General features: G+C 40.7%; 1 protein-coding gene across 2 annotated transcripts in view; it reads left to right on the top strand.

Moving 5' to 3' along the window:
• The window catches only part of LOC110532469 (protein bicaudal D homolog 2), a 33,518-nt gene that overhangs the window by 998 nt on the left and 10,619 nt on the right, over positions 1-21,901 (top strand). For both annotated transcript variants that reach the window (XM_021616411.3, XM_021616410.3), the window contains exons 2-4: positions 9,523-9,735; positions 10,014-10,166; positions 16,243-16,740. In XM_021616411.3, coding sequence (XP_021472086.3) covers positions 9,523-9,735; positions 10,014-10,166; positions 16,243-16,740 — 864 coding nt within the window. The remainder of the gene's footprint in view (positions 1-9,522; positions 9,736-10,013; positions 10,167-16,242; positions 16,741-21,901) is intronic.

Below are 21,901 nucleotides of genomic sequence, written 5' to 3'. Positions count from 1 at the left end.
TACTAACTTGGCTGAATGACAGTTTCCCCAAGACTCAAGAGGCATAGTCTAGGGTTCATATGAATCATTCAGTTTGTGTGATAGAGGAGGACAGGTCGGTTTCTGCTCCTGTAGTGTCGTATGATGTTGATGTGTATAGATGTGATACTGTTTATTTCTGCTAGGGATCTGTGATGGAGGGATGAGGGCACATTAGTCAGCATATCCCATGTTGGAAGTGGAAACTGGAATTAATTTTAAGCTGCTCTGTTGAATGTAGACTGCATGGCATTAGAGGGGTGAACAGGGCAGGGAAAGATATTATTCATAGCACGCAAATCATTATCACTAATATAAAGGTTAAGCGGCATTCATGTAAATAAATAATCTCATAAAAATGTATATTGTAAAGGAACGTACAGTCACATTCTGACTATTGCTTTTGTAATTCATTAATCCAGCTAGTAGCATCCAACATAGACCCTGCACAAATAGGGCTACCATTCTGTTTTAAATACCTCATTGTAAAGTACAATTACTTTTCGCTTTCAAATGTATGCTAAACAAATTATTTCAAATTTGAACAAACCATAACTCTTGTGCACAGTGACGACTGGACAATTTACACGGGGGAAAAAATAACATTTTACTGGAGAAACTGTGCAGAATTATGGTAAAACTCCCTCAGTTTTATTGTTACCAAACTTTGTATCTTCAGTTTGTCCTGTAAATGTGTTTTTATAAAATGTTCAGTGTAAATTGTTAAATTAGTCCTTGTGCATAGTTCTATGGTTTGTTAAAGGCCCAGTGCAGTCAAATTTAGTTTCCCTGTGTTTTTTATATATATTTCCACACTGAGGCTGGAATAATACTGTGAAAATGATGATAATGCCCTTTTAGTGTAAGAGATGTTTGAAAAGACCGCCTGAAATGTCAGCCTGTTTTGGTGGATGGTAGTTTTGGCCTGCCTGGAGACATCACCAGGTGGTAAATTAGTTGATAGACCAACAAGACACTTCCAAACCTCTGCCATAACAGCTCATTTTCAGTTTTCCCCTACCCTCTCAGGCCACTCCCAGACAGTCCTAGCAAAATACTTGCTTAATTAAGGAATTTCTGTTTGCTAAGAATTTATTTGTCTTTTTGACCATTTGAATTGAAAACACAGGAAGGTACTTATTTGTTACCCAGAAATAATTTTAATATTATGATTTTAAAAAGGCTGCATTGTAGGGCTGGGCAATATATCTATTGAATTCGATTAATTTAAATGTATATTTTTGCGTGATATTCCAAATGACCGTATCACAAGAATCAAGTTTTTATTTTTCCCTTTCATGAGCGTTTGTCTGTCTGTTCTGTCTTTTTGGTCTTGTTTCCTTCGCTCCTTCTGTGCTGTGTGCACCTTACCATTTACACCAGAGATCTGTTTATAATGACGAGATGCTCATGTCTCTACCCTAACAATGGGAGTCGTTGTCCCAAATGTGGGAATGCAGGCAATAAGCTAAGATCCAAAATAAGTTCATGAAAATGCATTGGGCTTATTTTGGGCCGATATTTGGCGAGAGTGAAACCCCTTGCTTCTTCCTCTCTGTTTATACAAACACACCAAGCCCCTCCCCCTGCCACTCACAACAACATATGAGAGATCACTTCTTCTTCTCTGACAAGCGGTTTCAACTCCCTATTTGCATTTGAGGTTTAGTCCAACAGAATTGGTCATATGGACACTGAAACACATTAAAACATTATTTTACTATAATAGAGAAGTTAACGATACCCATTTAATGTCTCAACTCCGTTAATTGCGACACTACTAAAAGGGGATTGTCAATGAACATTGATTCTGGGAAATGTATGCTCAGTTTGTCACGCACGGCATTGCGGTACCATGTACTGCTTGCAGCATTTTAGCCAAAGACTGTTAAACTAGGTGTCTAGTCTGTGTTTTGTAAATGTGCAATAAGCGTAAAACAAAATTCTATAAGGAATTGGCAACCCGTTCTCATTCTGAGAAAAGTTAGGTCCCTTGATTTCAACATCTGAACAAAGTGGACTGGCTAGCATGCTGTTCAAACTGTTCGGAGATGGACAGTAGGGTGTGTTCAATCATAACAATTTAAACTGTTATGCCTTGTTAGCTTGCAAATGGATCCAAGTCAACTTGAATATAAAGATTAACAGGCAACTCACTAGCAGGTGGCCGATTGTTTGAGACCTGTGTCTATAATGCTAGCTACAAAAAGTATTTATTAGTGAATGTGCATTAAGCATGGTTCTGGTAAAATTTGTAACAGAAAGGCCATTTACTTGAAAGTAAATAAGTGATTATTGCAAAAAACAGGTTAAACTCTTTATATACAATTAATTCAATTATTAATGGTTCTTATGCAGGGTTGGAAATTACAACTTTCAAATCCGGGACGATTTTTGTCATTGGCTGGTAAGAATGTCTATTTCACCAGCCACGTTGGCGGGTGGTCACACATCATTTGGGAATATGTTTTTGTCCGAATGCCATATGTAGAAGTTTGGTTGAGTTGACAAGATGGCTACTAAAGTATGACTTTTTTTCCTCATGTTTTTTGACCAGTTATATAATTTTGTTCGCAGCTAGGTTGTTTTTTAAATTGTTTTAGTTATCCTCAACTTTCTGCTGCTTAGTGGCGGGGAGTCGACTCCAAAATAATTGATTCCTTGCCCATCGACTCCCATTTCTGGGTGTCAATCTTCGATTACGCTAAGAACCGACTCCTCTAAGATTCAGTATTTTTGCAATTGAGGAAACTTGTTGCCGTAGGCTACTTTCAAGAATACTGTCACATTTTTTTACAGCAGAGAGAGAGAGGGGAGCGTAGGTAGGCATGTCGGCCACCAGGCAGACAGTCAAAACCATGCATCGGTAATCAAAAGATGTATAGGCTATCACAATGCTATGTCTCTCAATTTCTTGACTTGCAATGTCTCGCGCAAGTTCACTAAAGTACGGCCTATCAACAAATAGGCTAAGCTATTCTACATGGAACAGACCGAAGACCAAACACACTAGTATTTTTCATAGCAAAGAGCAGGTGAGCCAGGGGGAGGGAGGATCAGGGCAAGCAGACACAGTCGGAACTGTGCGCATAGGCTATATCTTGGTAATCTGTATCTTGCAATGCGTATATTCATCTAAAGTATATATTAGGCTATCAATGAGTATGGGTAAGCTATTCCTTATAATGTCAGTGAATTTAAGTTGAACATCGCCAAATGCATCAGTTTAATTAGGCCTAAATCTGCAATAAAAACTTGTTTAATGAAACCTTGGCTGGCTGTTGATGTCCTAGGTCAGGCTCTCCAACCCTGTTCCTTGAGAGCTAACTTCCTGTAGGTTTTCGCTCCAACCCCAGTTGTAACTAACCTGATTCAGTTTATCAACCAGCTAATTATTGAATCAGATGTGCTAGATTAGGGTTGGAGTGAACCTTCAGGATGGTAGCTCTCCACGAACAGGTTTGGAGAGCCCTGTCCTAGGCAATCGATCGCAAAGCAGGGCATCCTTGCTAAACTTCTTGGAAATGGCAAGTTCACTTTCTCATCCATAAATGCATCTCAAGTACAAATACGGTTCAGCAGTTCGTCAGCAGGATGGGGGTCATTGTTATTAGGAAGGACATCGACACATGAAATATTTTCACGACTAGAATAAAAACCTCCAGGTTTCCGTGATAACGGTCAGTTAAGTTAGAAGAAATTAAGAATTACAGGGTGCAGTCTGGAAAAACTACTCCTGTGTGAATCGGCCTCTAGAATAACGCACATGCTTGGGTAATGATTACATATACAACGTCTCTAGTAATACACTTGCGAAATGGGATATAACATGGCAAAGAGTAGGCTTATCAGCGTAGAGTGTGTGGCATCATCCCATTGAATCCTTCAAGGCTGCACACAGCAGAAATATCACTGAAATATTCTAGTTCCTACACATCACCTTTTAGATTTTCAAACAAAATAGGCCTTTTATAGGCAAAGTTAATGAGCAAATAGGCAGCATCATGCTCATGTCAGTTCTCTAAAATGCAAATGTAGTCTTCCTAGTAGGACTGCAATAATATGGTATGTGCACATCCGTTTCAGTGTGCTTTGGGAGTCGAACAAGAGTCCTCAACCGCAGGAGTCGACTCCAAAAAACCTGGAGTTGTGCACCCCTACTTCTGCTAGGAAGTCATCGTAGTCAGATTTATTTTCTTCACAGATAAGCGAGTACCCAAGTTACCATGGTAATGGCCAGTCCCTTAAAGTGGCAGCTGAACATTTGTCGCACTTGATGATTGTGCTTGATTGAGCATGGATCACTCGTAAAAACGTTTATTAAACTTCTTGTGACTCTCGGTACCCGGTAGCGTAATCATCGCCTGACACTAATTAGCATAACGCAACGGACATAAATCTTCCTAGAAAATCTTCCTATTCATGAAAATCACAAGTGAAATATATTGAAACACAGCTTAGCCTTTTGTTAATCACCCTGTCATCTCAGATTTTCAAAATATGCTTTACAGCCAACGCTAGACAAGCATTTGTGTAAGTTTATCATAGCCTAGCATAACATTATGCCTTGCTAGCAGCAGGCAACCTTGTCACGAAAATCAGAAAAGCAATCAAATTAAATCATTTACCTTTGATGAACTTCGGATGTTTTCACTCACGAGACTCCCAGGTAGATAGCCAAAGTTCATTTTTTCCCAAAATATTATTTTTGTAGGCGAAATAGCTCCGTTTGTTCTTCACGTTTGGCTGAGAAATCGCCCGGAAATTGCGGTCACGACAACGTCGAAAAATATTCAAAATTAGCTCCATAATATCGACAGAAACATGGCAAACGTTGTTTTTAATCAATCCTCAAGGTGTTTTTCTAATATCTATTCGATAATATATCCGTCGGGACAATTCGTTTTTCAGTAGGACCGATTGGAGTAATGGCTACCTCTGTATTTTACGCGAGAATCTCTCTCGGAGCCACCATGTGACCACTTACGCAATGTAGCCGCCTACGTCTATTCTTCAACATAAATGCGTAAAACTACGTCACAATGCTGTAGACACCTTGGGGAATACGTAGAAAGTGTAAGCTCGTTGATGACACATTCACAGCTCAATAGGGACTCATTGGAACGCAGCGCTTTCAAAACCTGGGGCACTTCCGGATTGGATTTTTCTCAGGCTTTCGCCTGCAACATCAGTTCTGTTATACTTACAGACAATATCTTTACAGTTTTGGAAACTTTAGTGTTTTCTATCCAAAGCTGTCAATTATATGCATATTCTAGCATCTTGTCCTGACAAAATATCCCGTTTAAACGGGAACGTTTTTTTTTTTCCAAAATGAAAGTACCAACAGGCTAAAACACCCAAATACTTTAATTACTCTCAAATGTATTTGTTTGCTTCTACATTTCTATTTAGGAGCACATCATCTACTCTCCCCAATTTCGATCTTGTCTAATCGCTGCAACGTTCCAATGGGCTCAGGAGGTGAAGGTCGATTCATGCGTCCTCGGAAACATGACCCGCCAAACCGCGCTTCGTAACCCCCGCCCGCTTAACCTGGAAGCCAGCCGCACCAATGTGTCGGAGGAAACACCGTTCACCTGACGACTGGGGTCAGCCTGCAGGTGCGCTGCCCGCCACAAGGAGTCACTAGAGCGCGATGAGCCAAGTATGGTTATGGCCGGTTGTGATACAGCCCGGGAATGAACCTGGGTCTAAAGTGACGCCTCTAGCACTGCAATGCCTTAGACCGCTGTGCCACTCGGGACAACCTTTTTATTGTTTGTCAAAAATATTTTGGCTGTAAAAAAAATAAAAATGGTTGCTGCTAGATAATTTTTTTATCCATCTGCCACAGCGGCTGGTGGACCACAAATAAGATTTGCCTACCTGGTCTTTGGAAGGTTTATATTTAGCCTATGTATAACTTCATAAGCCCTTAATTTATTAGATTATTGCTGACTGTTTGAAAAGCAGTGTTTTTTTTTACCTTTTTAATTGTACAACAAATCATATTTAGAGGACATTTTAAAAGATCTAGATATATATTGTGACTCGCCCATAAATTTGAAAAAATTGGGATATGGTTTTTTAGGACGTATCGCCCAGACTTACTGCATTGGGCCTTTTAAACTTTGAAATCAATGTTTTTTGTTTGGTATACATTTTAAAGTGGAGTCTCAGCGTAATTCTGTTACAATGGAACTGCCCGTCATGCATTGCATGTTGTGAGTAAATACCATATTTGATGTAACTGCATGTTCAACAAAGGTTGCTTGTTCACATTTCTTTAGTAAATTACATCATCGGACCAGTAGGACAGATTATTCTTTTTTTAAATTATTATTATTACTTGTCTGAAAGCTGATGTCACTTGTCAGCCCGCAAAAAGGCCAGAAACACCTTTGGCCAAAAGGGTTGAGTACATATCAGAGATCAGAATTTTTATTCTACGCTTGCCCATAGACGAGAGGAATCATAACATAGACAAAACACCCAATATATTTAGTGGAGCCAAATATTTTCTAATAGCCTATTGAACTCTGCTGGAGCTGTGGCATTGAAGTGTGTGCCGAAGTGAGTGACACAGTCAACGAGCCTCGCTGGCTGTGCGTCTTGTGATGGGTTGTAAGTCATCATGGGCTGCAGAGCAACTCTGATGTCCTCACAACTGGATTATTATAAACTGATTCACATGTTTGTCTCATCCTCTTCTCTTATTAGGCTACTATATGCATTTTAGGTAGGTTGCACATTGCTAAAATAATATGGAAATAGGCTTAGACCAACTAGGCATTTATTTCATAAGCTTTTCTCAGCTGTAGCCTGTTTTCTTTTGACTTGTCATCTTGATATTTGTTGTTAAATTTCACTTGAGGCCCAATATATTTGTAATTTAAAAAAAAGTATGACAAGAGCATGGACTCTGACTTCCATAATTATTCCCATTTAAAAGCTGCAACTGAAACACTATTAGACTAGTTTTGAAAATATTCTTCATAAATGTATGGTTTTATGATATTTCAGATAGTAGGATTAGGCTTTTGGTCGTTTGATTCGCAACGGCAAGGAGGGATTTTTCTTCTTCTGGTTTCGCGTACATCATTTTTGTCTTATAACTGCTTTGCTCAACTGTAAGCTTTGTTCAAATTTCTCATTCGATTTTTATATCTTGCTATTTGTCCCCTCTCATTATTACCATAGGCCTCACATGTTTTGGGGTTATTCAAAAACAACTTTGAACTTTCTGAGGGCCTAGAACTGATCATGAAATGACGCGGTAGGATAACTCTATCATGCGTTAAACTGAAAGAGTGCCTTACTAGGCCAAGTCATATTCATATAAAATGTAGAGAAAATAGACAATTTGAGTTTCTATAACAATATGACACCTGAGTGTCCGCTATAGAAAATAGACTTTGGCTATTGGCCCAGATCATCCTACGTTTATTGGAGAGAGAAAATAACAAAACATTTTTGACTGGGACTTTTGCACTGCCTTGTTGAGACTAGCTCTGTCTAAAATGTTTTCTTCATCCAATTCTGATCAGAGTAATTGTTTGATATTGGTATATTTTCTTTTACTGAAAACTATTTTGTGTTCTGATTTTTAAATGTTTTAATTTGTATTTTTATATGTACTTGTTCTGGACAAGCCTTAATGTCAAGCCCTGACTAATCATGAGATATAGGCCTATTTACCACCGCCGTAATACGTTTTGACGTTGAATGAGTCAACAGGTATTTTGCCTAGTGTAAGGACCAAATTATACTAGTGAGGTAGAGTCCAGCGAGAATAGAATGAAGTTAGGCAAAAGGGTTTACATGTCTGTGCTCTGCATGTCCTTGTTAAGACATTACCGATGCTAAGGGATTGTTTGTTTCTGTAAATCAAATTGTATTGGTCACACACACATTTTGCAGTAGTGTTCCTAGTGTCCCTTTATTAAAGTGGCCAGAGATTCCATGTCTATGTAGATGGGCAACAGCCTCCAAGGTGCAGGGTTGAGTAACCGGGTGGTAGCTGGCTAGTGATGGCTATTTAACAATCTGATGGCCTTGAGATTTAAGCTGTTTTTCAGTCTCGGTCCCAGCTTTGATGCACCTGTACTGACCTCGCCTTCTGGATGGTAGTGAGTGTGAACGCCAAACGGGTGCTTCACAGTGATGCGTCTGGTGAAATATCTGTCTCATTGTTCTGTGGTTTAATTGTTTTGAATACACCATCCTGTCCGTCTGCAACCTGTTTGAACAACAGTCTGTTCACTTTGTTTAGGTTTTGTAATCAAGTGGCCTACCTGGATAAGAAGATTAGCATTTCTCAGAATGAGAACGAGTTGTCAAGTCAATTCCTTATATAAATGCATGTTATGCTCATTACACATTTATAAAACATGGACTAGACTGCTAGCACCCAACAGTATGTGGCTAAAATGCTGCTAGCGCACGAAAGAAACAGAAAATAAATGTTCCACAATCATGTTCTTTGATACTCCCATTTTTGTAGGGTCTGCTCTGTTCTAAATTTTGGAAGTTGAGACATGTAAAGTGTTTTGTTAGAAGGGAAATCAACTGATTTCTGATGGACCAAACATCAAATAGCAAGTTGAAACTGCTTGTTGTCAGAGAGGAAGAAGTGATCTTTTGTCTTTGTTGTAGAGTGGCAGGGGGAGTGGCTTGGTATCTGTGAGTTAGTGGGAAGGTGCACAGTTTACTCAGCACAGAAGGAGCGAAGGAGATACAAGCATTTGAAATATCGCGTTAAAACATAAATTCAAATTAGTTTAATATATATCATACCAGACTGGTTTGAGCTAGAGCAGTAGCAGCACCAGGCAGTCTCAGTAGTAATCCTTCCCTGGCTAGTGACATGGGGCGTTGTCCTTGTGCATGGCTGCTCAACAGACATGATTAGAGACAGCTTCTCATGGGATTCTACAATCTTTTTCCTACCATGTCCAATCCATCTAACCCTCACACATAGTCATGGCCAGTGGTTCTGTGTGTGGTCCATATCCTTTAGTGAGAGTTTATTTCATTGACTGATGTTCTAGACAGACTGGTGATGTCAACTGTCATTTGAAAGAATATATTCCTCTTTGGCTTGTCCCATAGATTAATCTGGTTTGTAGTACCACATTCTCAACTGAGGAAATGTTGGCCTAAGTTATGCATGGGATGTACTCAAGACTGCTCAGATTTCGACAGCTGGTCTGTGGAGTCCTATTTCCACTGGCACCGATATACATCTTTGTTTTTTGGGGTCTAAGTAAAAAGTGCTGCGTCTTCAGTAGATGTGCCACTTGGCACTGTGTTGTAGTTTTCACTCCAGTGATAGACCTTATGCCATACAGACCACCATATGGTGGTCACGCAACCAACTCTATACAAATAAATGTTGCTTTTTTTTTGCTTTTGTCTGTCTGTTTGTAGGCTCTGGCAGAGTCTACATGACACCGAAATAAATGCCTATCTCTTTGCTTTGTCTCCGCCTGTGTGTACTAGGCTCTGTCAGACTCTGTGAACCACCACAAGCGTGCAGCAGCAGATGGGGAGACCCGGGAGGAGTGCCTGCTGCAGGAAACTGCCAGCAAGGAGGCTGCCATGGCAACCAGCATGGCTGAGCTTCAGGTCGAGTTACGGCAGGCGCGTATCACTCTGGGCAACGCTCACGCAGAGATCGACCGTCTGGCTGGCCTCTCATCCCAGCTAAAGAAGGTATAAATATACGGCCTATCCATTCACTGAGATACTGAATGCTTTACACACCAATATTTTCTTGCATATGGAAAGATAAAACTCTATTTAATGTAATTTGTTAGTCTCTCCATTCAACTCAAATGTAGGTATTCCTAGTATTAGTCAAAAAGGGATTACTTTACGCCCTTAATTCCTGCTAGTCTCTTGTGTGTTAACGTTTAGTAAGGAGCAATGTGCAGTGCTTCCATAACGTTAATGTGTAATTAGTTCCACTGAGAGCGTGTTTGCGTTCACAGGAGTGTGAGTGTTGGGAGGCGGAGAAGGGCCACATGAGGAATGAGATGAAGGAGTATAAGGTGCGGGAGCTCCAGCAGCTCCAGGACAACAGTGAGCTGGAGGAGGAGAACACCTGTCTGCAGAAACAGGTGTCTGTACTCAAGGAGAACCAGGTCAGAGTCTCTCCCTTCTCACCTCACTGATAATCAACCATAGAAATAGAATGAATAGAAAAGGTGTCTCCATTCAAGTCAATTTAATTTAACCTTTATTTTTATCAGGGAGTCACACTGAGACCAAGGTCTCTTTTACAAATAAGCCCTGAATGACAGAAAATACACACATCAAAATATAAATACAGAATGCAATCAGAAAGATGTCATAATGGGTAATGATAGACACTTAAGTGTACAAAACATTTGGAACACCTTCCTAATATTGAGTTGCACCCCCTTTTGCCTTCAGAACAGCCTTAATTGTTTGGGTCCATGGACTCTACAAGGTGTCAAAAGCGTTCCACAGGGATGCTGGCCCAGGTTGACTCCAATGCTTCCCACAGTTCTCAAGTTGGCTGGATGTGCTTTGGGTGGTGGAACCTTATTGATACACGGGAAACTGTTGAGCGTGAAAAACCCAGCAGCGTTGCAGTTCTTGACAAACCGGTGCGCCTGGCAACAACTACCATACCCCGTTTAAAGGCACTTAAATATTTTGTCTTGTCCATTTACACTCTGAATAGCACACATACACAATCCATGTCTCAATTGTCTCACGGCAAAATAAATCCTTGTTTAACCTGTCACCTCTCCTTAATCTACACTGATTGAAGTGGATTTTAAAGGTGACATCAATAAGGGATCATAGTTTTCACCTGGTCAGTCTATGTTATGGAACGAAGATGTTCCTATTGATATATACACTCTGTGTGTCCACCTAATTTTTAAGAAGTATTTTAAACGACTAAAGCCAAATGTGGAAACTAAAGATATAACTTCCTCCGCACTTGTGCATTATCATAATTCATATGTGCCTCACTAGAAATCCTCCTACGTCATGACAAAAAATGGCGTGTTACTGTCCTGTTAATGTGCCTTGACCTTGAAGCCTAAACTGTTGAGAAAAAAAAACCTAACTGATCCAAATTGTTGCCCAATCGCAGGCAGGCAAGTTATTTCAAAATGAATATGCATTCAAAACGGCAGGCTTTTGAAAGGTTATTCAAATGACACGCTATTCACTGCAGTTGACAGCGTAGACTAGAGTTTTGTACTCACTTGAAAACAATAATAACATTCTACATAACATTGTCTTGTTGTAGCCAAGGAGGATATATTTCTTGTCCCTAAAAAAACTGAAATGATAGGGTAGCTTTTCGAGCTGCGTACCCGGGAACTGTGAGGGAGTGCACTCAGCGCAGCCTCAGGAGCCCACATAGTGAAGGCTACCTATGATTTTGTTATCTGATTAACATTCACTGCGCTATTAAGCATAATATTGAGCTTATGAAATATGGTCTAATATGCATATGCTTCTACTTACGCTATAGGCTAGATCTCGATCCTGTCTTTGTTCTGTTGCACAATTACCCACCTGGCCTCTCTGCTGCAACGACTATTCCTTTTTAATCTTGTGGAGTCCCAGGAAAAGACAGATTTACAAAAGCTTGTTGGACACTTATTTCGACTTATTTCCTTTAGCCTACTAATAGCGTATTGGAGGAGAGATTGCTCTTGCTTGCTAAATGTAAAATAGGCTACAGCATTAAAGGAGAAGGCCATTTTTTCCTGTCTTACTGCATCCTGATGAAATAGGCCTACACCATATGAGTGGCCTGCTAATGTACCTTTTTGGTTCTTCTAAACTGTCGAGAATAGATCCAAACTGATCCAAATATGCAGTTATTTCGGTGGTTATTCAAATTAGCCTAAATCACTTCAGTTTACAATAATTGTGTATTCACTTGATAACGATAAGAAATTCCTCATTGTGCTGTGTTATAGCCCAGGTATAGCAATTTCCTTGTAGAAAAACGTAGGCCAAGGCCTAATTAATAGTGGAGCTTTGCGTGCCCGGGGACCGCAGCCTGGCGGAACGCACTATAGACCTGCCATTTCATAATCTGTTAACTTATTTTTCTTACACTTTGATATGGAAATATTTAGCTAATGAATGGCCTAATATCTAGCTAATATTTACTTTGACTGCACATCAGTAGCCTCTCTTCCAGCTGTTCCCATGCGCAACAGGCTATAAGCTACGCAAGCCTCTCCGTAATAAGCCATTGCTCTTGTCATTAAATCCCAGGAAAAGCTATAGGCTTCAAAAGCTATAGGATATTTATTTTGCTACTTTTTTTATGATTGGCCTAATAGTCGATTCAGGGAAAGAAGCAGGCTTGATCTTGCTAATTGCTTAATGTAAAACAGGCTTACAGCATAGAAAATACAGAGATGAGCACAGTGAAAAAGAAGACCTAAAGGAATTGACAACCATTGGAAAAATGACACTCACTTGCTTACCATCTGTAATATGGTAATATGGTTTTAGTCCAGAGAGGCTAGAAAAGTGATCAAGATCTTTAATGAGACTGCAGGGATCCAGATTGCGTACTTAAGAAAACACTTGAGTCATCGGCATACGTTGACACTTTTGTTTTTATCCCCTGGATTTCTGACCCCTTGATGTTTGGTTTTTATCTAATTTTAATAGCTAGCATTTCAATGGCCATAAGAAGTAGATATGGAGACAACGGACAGCCTTGTTTTACTCCTCTTAAAAGCTCAATACTTTGAGAAGTAACCATTATTTACTATTTTACATCTGAGGTTGCTGTACATAACTTTAACCCATTATATAAAAGATTCACAGAAATTAAAGTAATCCAGGCATTTATATATAAAGTCTAGTCATACTTTATCAAACACCTTTTCAAAATCTGCTGTGAAGACCAGGCCTGGAATCTTTGATATTTCATAATGTTCAATTGTTTTCATGTAAATTATCTCCAATATATCGTCCATGTAAATAAAACTCGTCTGATCAGGATGAACAATATCTGATAAAACCTTTTTTATTCTGTGCACTATGCTTTTCGCCAGGATTTTCGCATCACATTATTAACGTGTTAGAGGCCTTCAGTTTTCGAAATAGACTGGATCTTTATACTTACCACCTGGGTCCTGTTTTAGTAGTAATGAAATCAGACCTGGTTGAGTACCTAAAAGTCTACCATTTATATAGGAGTAATTAAAACATGCTAATAATGGATCTTTGAGAACATCAAAGGTCTGATACTGGTATACCATCAAGCCCGGGTGTTTTTTCAGACTGGGGCAATAAAATATTTTCAAAGTTCCTCTTCTGTAAGTTGGCCTTTACACAGGTCTTTCTGTAAATGTGTTAATTTTACATTATTATTATGAAAGAAATCCTTAGTTAAGTGGAAATGGAGACTGAAAAGAAAACGTGCAGAAAATATTTTGCTTCCTCTTTCAAAATATAATATGGTGAATCATGAATGACTCCATTTAACGAGTTTCTGTCAATTATTTTTGGTAGCGTTTCTATGTTGAAGATTAAAAATAAAATAAAAGGTTGTGCGTTTTACAATTTTCCATCCAATTTCCTTTATTTTTGTAACAAATTACACTTAATCGTTCTTGAATAAGTACCTCCATTTCTTTGTTTTTCCTCTAACCTATTTTGTGCCTCTAGAAGTTTCCATTACCATCTACCTGCACTGTTACTTCCTCTATTTCCTTTATTAGTCTAATCTCTTTTGACCTAAAATGATTTTGTTTTAATGAGTATTGTATTGAATGGCCTCTAAAAGTACATTTTAAGTGTCCCATAAAATAAGGGGATCTGCTGTACCTACAGTGGGGCAAAAAAGTATTTAGTCAGCCACCAATTGTGCAAGTTCTCCCACTTAAAAAGATGAGAGGCGGGCCTCCTGGGTGGCGCAGCTGTGCCATCAGAGTCCCTGGGTTCGCGCCCAGGCTCTGTCGTAACCGGCCACGACCGGGAGGTCCATGGGGCGACGCACAATTGGCCTAGCGTCGCCCGGGTTAGGTCGGTAGGGGTGTCCTTGTCTCATCGCGCACCAGCGACTCCTGTGGCGGGCTGGGCGCAGTGTGCGCTAATCAAGGTGGCCAGGTGCACAGTGTTTCCTCCGACGCAGTGGTGCGGCTGGCTTCCGGGTTGGATGTGCGCTGTGTTAAGAAGCAGTGCGGCTTGGTTGGGTTGTGTATCGGAGGACGCATGACTTTCAACCTTCGTCTCTCCCGAGCCCGTACGGGAGTTGTAGCGATGAGACAAGATAGTAGCTACTACAACAATTGGATACCACGAAATTGGGGAGAAAAAGGGGTAAAAATTCAACAACAACAAAAAAGATGAGGCCTGTATTTTTCATCATAGGTACACTTCAACTATGACAGTCAAAAAGAGAAAAAAAATCCAGAAAATCACATTGTAGGATTTTTAATGAATTTATTTGCAAATTAAGGTGGAAAATAAGTATTTGGTCAATAACAAAAGTTTATCTCAATACTTTGTTATATACCCTTTGTTGGCAATGACGGAGGTCAAACATTTTCTGTAAGTCTTCACAAGGTTTTCACACACTGTTGCTGGTATTTTGGCCCATTCCTCCATGCAGATCTCCTCTAGAGCAGTGATGTTTTGGGGCTGCTGCTGGGCAACACGGACTTTCAACTCCCTCCAAAGATTTTCTATGGGGTTGAAATCTGGAGACTGGCTAGGCCACTCCAGGACCTTCTTACGAAGCCACTCCTTCGTTGCCCGGGCGGTGTGTTTGGGATCATTGTCGTGCTGAAAGACCCAGCCACGTTTCATCTTCAATGCCCTTGCTGATGGAAGGAGGTTTTTCTGTGATTTTAAATATTTTCCACACACATACAACAGCTATGTGGAGTCTGCTTGGGTCCCTGCTCTCCCATGCCGAATTGCCTGAAGCCACAGGGCTCTTTTCGCAGGCTCCATTTCCCTATGTGGGATTTTTGACCTGGTTACATGTACATGGAACAACACAGCAGCATTTTGGCATGTTTTGTTATTTTTGTATAACCAAAAATGAACAGCGAAGTTGGTTCTTTTACACTGGGGGGTCAGTGGGAAAGAATGTTTGTGGGCGTGGTCGAGGGGAATTCCTTATTATGACATGAGTATCGACTCAGACTATTGCGAGCGTACCCATGACTTTACCAGTCAAATTGACTGGGTTAGAGCTTCCAAGCCCATTCTATTTATTATATTTCTATGTAATCAACACTCGGGTAACACAGAGCCGTGTTCAGTATGAAGAACATTTTTTGAAACGGAGGATATAGCTGAACTTGTCCAATATGATTGTAGTTTTCTATTGAATAAAGTTTAACCGCAGTGTGCCCTACTGAACAAACCCTGGTCTCCCATCAACAGCCAGTTTGGGACTTGGGCCAGAATACTCCTACTCTTCCCAAAAAGGGTCATGGAATGCATACCCAGATTTACTCAGAACCTTGTGTAACTGCTGAAAAATGTGCCATGTCATACCAAACAGTAGAAATGTGTTTATTTCTAAATGGACAATAGCGTGTTCCAGATCATTCTGTGGTCGGTTGGTTTCTATTCTTCCTGTCCATTTGAGTCTCCATCTCCTGCTGGGTTTAGTATCTGAGGGTTCTTTCCCAGTGGTTCATGAATAAGGGCTAGCCTTTTCTGGTGTATGTTCTGAGTTTGGCTGACAGGGCCTTGACTGTGTTTGCCCCTGTCAATCTGTCTTGACTCCCCAAAAATGAGTGTGTCATCTCAGTTGATGTGAGACAATGGCATCGCTCCAGTGGGACTTCTCAGTGAACAATCAGGAGAGATAAGATTCTCATCCTGGTCACGCGTAAGCCTACTCTAAATGTGACGTAAACTCTGCTAACTCGTTTGTCAGTTTACTCATGAGTTGGCCAAGTAGTGCAGATCAATTATTCAAAAGTTTAAAAAATATATTTTACCAACTGCCAGCCATAAGTAATCGATGTAGAACATTCGTGTTGGTGTTCTATGGTCAAGAGTAATAATAAGCTATGCATTTTACAGTTACACATTCCTAGTCCAGTACCACCCAACAGACATGACAAGATACGATTCACTTTTATTGTCCGGAACATTCAAAACACTACTAACGCAGTGTAAACTCAGACCTACTCTCTCTGAGTCTCTGTCCTCACATGCCCCCTCGTTTGTCATCTGCAGGTGGAGTTTGAGGCGGTGAAGCTGGAGCTCACCCACAAGGAGGAGCAGGACGAGGTTCTCCGGGCCCAGCTGGAGGAGGCGGCGCGGCTGAGGGAGATCGCTGAGCATCAACTGGACGAGGCCCTGGAGGCCCTGAAAGAGGAGAGGGAGCAGAAGAACAGCCTGAGGAGGGAGCTCTCGGCCCTGGCCCTCAACCCCTTCGACTCTGTGGGCAACCTGGAGCTGCATCTGGAGCAGCTGGATGACAGTGGCGATAGCGGAAGGGGCCAGAGGAGCTCTGAGGACCAGGAGCACGACCAGGACAGCGGTTACAACAATGGCCCAGGGTCTGGTTGCGCTCCTACTAATCCTAACCCCAAGGGAAACGGGCACGTCCAGCGCTTCTCCACCCCCAGGAACAGTGATGTGTTCCTGAGGCCTGCCCCTGGCCTGGTGTCTGACCTTCTCAGTGAGCTGCACCTCTCAGACAGCCAGAAGCTCAAACAGCAGCTCATGCAGGTACACAATGGGCTCATATCCACAGAGCTTCCATTAAATTACTATATGCAGGCCTAGAATTTCATGGTCACTAAAGATCCCATAGCACTTATTGTAAGAATACGGGTGTCAACCCTGGTCTCCTGGCTAAATTCCCAATCTGGCCACTTATACCATCATGGCCATCTAATTATCCCCAGCTTCCAATTGTCTCTTTCATACCCCCCTCTACCCTGTAAATATCCCCCAGGTCGTTGCTGTAAATATGAATGTGTTCTCAGTCATCTTACCTGGTGAAATAAGGGTAAAAATATATATTTCAGGATGCAGAGGCCATCTACTAGGGCACCAAGGCCATTAACCTTTCTGATCTCCCCATCCCGGATCCGGGATCGTGAATACAGACTCAAGCTCATTACCATAACGCAACGTTAACTATTCATGAAAATCGCAAATGAAATGAAATAAATATGCTAGCTCTCAAGCTTAGCCTTTTGTTAACAACACTGTCATCTCAGATTTTCAAAATATGCTTCTCAACCATTGCAAAACAAGCATTTGTGTAACAGTATTGATGGCTAATGTAGCATTTAGCATTAGCATTCAGCTGGCAACATTTACACAAAAAAACAGAAAAGCATTCAAATAAAATAATTTACCTTTGAAGAACTTCAGATGTTTTCAATGAGGAGACTCTCAGATAGCAAATGTTCAGTTTTTCCTGAAAGATTATTTGTTTAGGACAAATCGCTCCGTTTTCTGCGTCACGTTTAGCTATGAAAAAACCCCTGTATCCAGGATTGTGTAAATCTATCAGCAAGCTCATTAGCATAACACAACGTTAACTATTCATGAAAATCGCAAATGAAATAAATATGCCATCTCTCAAGCTTAGCCTTTTGTAAACAACACTGTCATCTCAGATTTTCAAAATATGCTTCTCAACCATAGGAAAACAATCATTTGTGTAAAAGTAGCTAGCTAGCGTTAGCATTTAGCGTTAGCATTTAGCGTTAGCATTTAGCGTTAGCATTTAGCGTTAGCATTAGCGTTAGCATCCAGCACGCAACATTTCAACAAAAACATAAAAGCCTTCAAATAAAATCATTTACCTTTGAAGAACTTCTGATGTTTTCAATGAGGATACTCTCAGTTAGATAGCAGATGCTCAGTTTTTCCAAAAAGATTCTTTGTGTATTAGAAATAACTCCGTTTTATACATCACATTTGGCTACCAAAAAAAATCCGAAAATTCAGTCCTCAAAACGCGAACTTTTTTCCAAATTAACTCCATAATATCGACTGAAAACATGGCAAACGTTGTTTAGAATCAATCAAGGTGTTTTTCACATATCTCTTCATTGATACATCGTTCTTGGACACATGGTTTCTCCCCTATATCAAATGGAAAAGTACGAGCAGCTGGCAATTGCGCACCGAATTCCACGCAGGACACCAGGCGGACACTTGGAAAATGTAGTCTCTTATGGTCAATCTTCCAATGATATGCCTACAAATACGTCACAATGCTGCTAAGACCTTGGGCGAACGACAGAAAGTGTAGGCTCATTCCTTGCGCAATCACAGCCATATAAGGAGACAATGGAAAACAGAGCTTCAGAAATTCTGCTAATTCCTGGTTGATGCATCATCTTGGTTTCGCCTGTAGAATGAGTTCTGGGGCACTTACAGACAAAATCTTTGCAGATTCTGAAACTTCAGAGTGTTTTCTTTCCAAAACTGTCAAGAATATGCATAGTCGAGCATCTTTTCGTGACAAAATATCGCGCTTAAAACGGGAACGTTTTTTATCCAAAAATGAAATAGCGCCCCTAGAGATCTAACAGGTTAACCAAAATAGCCAATTACATTTATTTGAAAACTGACAAACACTAGCTATTTTTTGTTGTTTTTTTTGTTTAATTTCCGCCCCTTTTTTCCCCAATTTTGTGGTATCCAATTGTTAGTAGTTACTATCTTGTCTCATCGCTACAACGCCCGTACGGGCTCGGGAGAGATGAAGGTCGAAAGCCATGCGTCCACCGAAACCCAACCAAGCCGCACTGCTTCTTAACACAGCCCGCATCAAACCCGGAAGCCAGCCGCACCAATGTGTCGGAGGAAACACTGTGCACCTGGTTAGCGTGCACTGCGCCCGGCCCGCCACAGGAGTCGCTAGTGCGCGATGAGACAAGGATATCCCTGTCGGCCAAACCTTCCCTAACCCGGAATACGCTAGGACAATTGTGCGTCACCCCGTGGACCTCCCGGTGGCGGCCGGCTGCGACAGAGCCTCGGCGCTGCGATGCAGTGCCCTAGACCACTGCGTCACCCAGGAGAGAATTGGTGAGAATTGTCATCAAATACACTAATTTGCATAGCGCAACGGTCAAAACATATTACTCGAAATTATTCATATTCTTGAAATCACAAGTGAAATATAGTGAAACACAGCTTAGCTGTTTGTTAATCACCCTGTCATCTCAGATTTTGAAATTATGCTTTACAGCCAAAGTAAGACAAGCGTATGTGTAAGTTTATCAATAGCCTAGCATAACATTATGTCCAGCTAGCAGCAGGAAGCTTGGGTCACGAAAATCATAAAAGCAATCAAATCAACCGTTTACCTTTGATCTTCGGATGTTTTCACTGACGAGACTCCCAGTTTGACAGCAAATGTTCCTTTTGTTCCATAAAGATTATTTTTATACCCAAAATACCTCCGCTTGTTTGTCACGTTATGTTCAGAAATCCACCGGAAATAGCGGTCACGACAACGGTAAAAAAAAATCTAATTATATCCATAATATCGACAAACATGGCAAACGTTTTTTTTTATAATCAATCCTCAAGGTGTATTTCAAATATCTATTCGATAATATATCAACTGGGACAATTGGCTTTTCAGTAGGAGCGAGAGGAAAAATGACTACCTCTGTCTTTTACGCAAGAATCACTCTGAGAGCCCTCAGCTGGCCACTTACGCAATGTAGTCGATTACGCTCATTCTTCAACATAAAGGCGTGAAACTACGTCAAAATGCTGTAGACACCTTAGGGAATACGTAGGAAAAGGAATCTGGTTGATATCCCTTTCAATGGTCAATAGGGGTGCATAGGAAGACAACGGTTTCAAAATCAGAGGCACTTCCTGATGGGATTGTTTGGCCATAATGACCATCGTTTGGAGGAAAAAGGGGGACGCTTGCAAGCCGAAGAACACCATCCCAACCATGAAGCATGGGGTTGGAAGCATCATGTTGTGGGGATGCTTTACTTCATGAGTGACTGTGCACTTCACAAAATAGTTAGCATCATGAGGCAGGAAAATGATGTGGATATATTGAAGCAACATCTCAAGACATCCGTCAGGAAGTTATAGCTCGGTCCTAAATGGGTCTTCCAAATGGACAATGACCCCCAAGCATACTTCCGAAGTTGTGTCAAAATGGCTTAAGGACAACAAAGTCAAGGTATTGGAGTGGCCATCACAAATCCCTGACCTCAATCCTATAGAAGATTTGTGGGCAAGGAGGCCTACAAACCTGACTCAGGTACACCAGCTCTGTCAGGGGGAATGGGTAAAAATGTATTATGGAAAGCTTGTGGAAGGCTACCTGAAATGTTTGACCCAAGTTAAACAATTTAAAGGCAATGCTACCAAATACTAATTGAGTATATGTAAACTTCTGACCCACTGGGAATGTGATGAAAGAAATAAAAGCTTAAATAAATAATTCTCTCTTATTCTGACATTTTTATATTCTTAAAATAAAGTGCTGATCCTAACATAAGACAGGGATTTTTTACTCTGATTTAAATGTCAGGAATTGTGAAAAACTGAGTTTAAATGTATTTGTCTAAGGTGTATGTAAACTTCCGACTTCAACTGTATATACACTAAACGCCAGTCATGTTTGAGAATTATAATGCAGGATCATTATTAATATCTAAAGGCTCGATTCTGTCGACACACTTGAGCCATGTTCGTTCCGAAAGGCCAATGCCTTGCAATTTGAGCGGAGGCAGTCAACATTTTGAAGCGATTTAACCATAAATGTAATTGTTTAACCTGCTAGTTTTTTGTAATTTCATGAGTTATGTCTTACTATGTTTCGACCATAGGATTGTTAAGGGGATTATTTTATGAACACTTTCTCATAAGCCATCGAAACCAGTAATTCTCTCATGTTTGCAACGTTCTTTCATGTCCAGCAACCCAAGACACAATCCTAGTCATATTAACAACCCATGCTTGTTGTCTTTAGATCTTTCTACATTTCTGAAGGATATTTTACTCTGTCATGTGAAACCGCTCGCATTTGCAGTGCACTTTTGAGAACGGTGTTTTACCGCTAATAGTGTACTGCCGTGTGCACATCGTAGCGCTTATAATGTGAAGAAATGGACTAATAGTTAATCAAAAAAAAATTCAGCTAAACGTTCGGATCTGTTGCATCAGCCTCATTTCTTAGAAAATATTTTTTGATGTACAGTGGTTGTATGAATGTGGGATCTATCGCATCCCACAACTGTTCCAGAGTATGTTTGGAATATTTATTTCTCGCACAGGACAAGCTGACCAATAGAATAGGTCAACTTTTGCACTATGGGGATAGTAGATTTACATAGGCTAGTGCTTTTGCTGTTCGTTAGACCTACTCATCTTGTTGGCTGACAAAGTATATGTGGACAGTTTCTAACATCTTCAATATGCACCTAGGAGTTCAATAAGAGGGATGCGTGCAGTTGTTTCCCGATATCTGTCTTCACTTGTAGCCTGCTTCGGAGCTGTGATGTCTGTGAGAAGGACCCGATCACGTGACGAACATTGGCTAATAAGAATGTAGATATTTCAGAGAGCCTTGTGAGTGAGAGGTGCTTCTGAGCATGACGATTGGCAGCTGGGAGAAGGGAATTATAATGATTATGTTCAGCAGGCACATTCTGTATGTAATGTATACTAACTCACTTCAAGGAATCATCTGTTTACATTTTCTTTCAGTGAAGAATTGTTTAAATGCAACCACATTGAAACTGACATGGCCTGTAGACCACGTGTCAGTGCCTAGATGTAGCTCTGCTCTAATTCTGCTACTTGTCCTTTGGGCTTGTACTTTCTATGAGATTATGAAGGTTTCAGGCAGGTTAGCTTTGCATGACTGAGAGGCAGGCCTGCTATG

The sequence above is a fragment of the Oncorhynchus mykiss genome, chromosome 9 (genome assembly GCF_057628025.1).
Source record: "Oncorhynchus mykiss isolate SJ-2025 chromosome 9, ASM5762802v1, whole genome shotgun sequence".
Taxonomy (NCBI): domain Eukaryota; kingdom Metazoa; phylum Chordata; class Actinopteri; order Salmoniformes; family Salmonidae; genus Oncorhynchus; species Oncorhynchus mykiss.
Note: the sequence above shows the minus strand (reverse complement) of the source record. Positions and strands in the feature narration are given on the sequence as shown.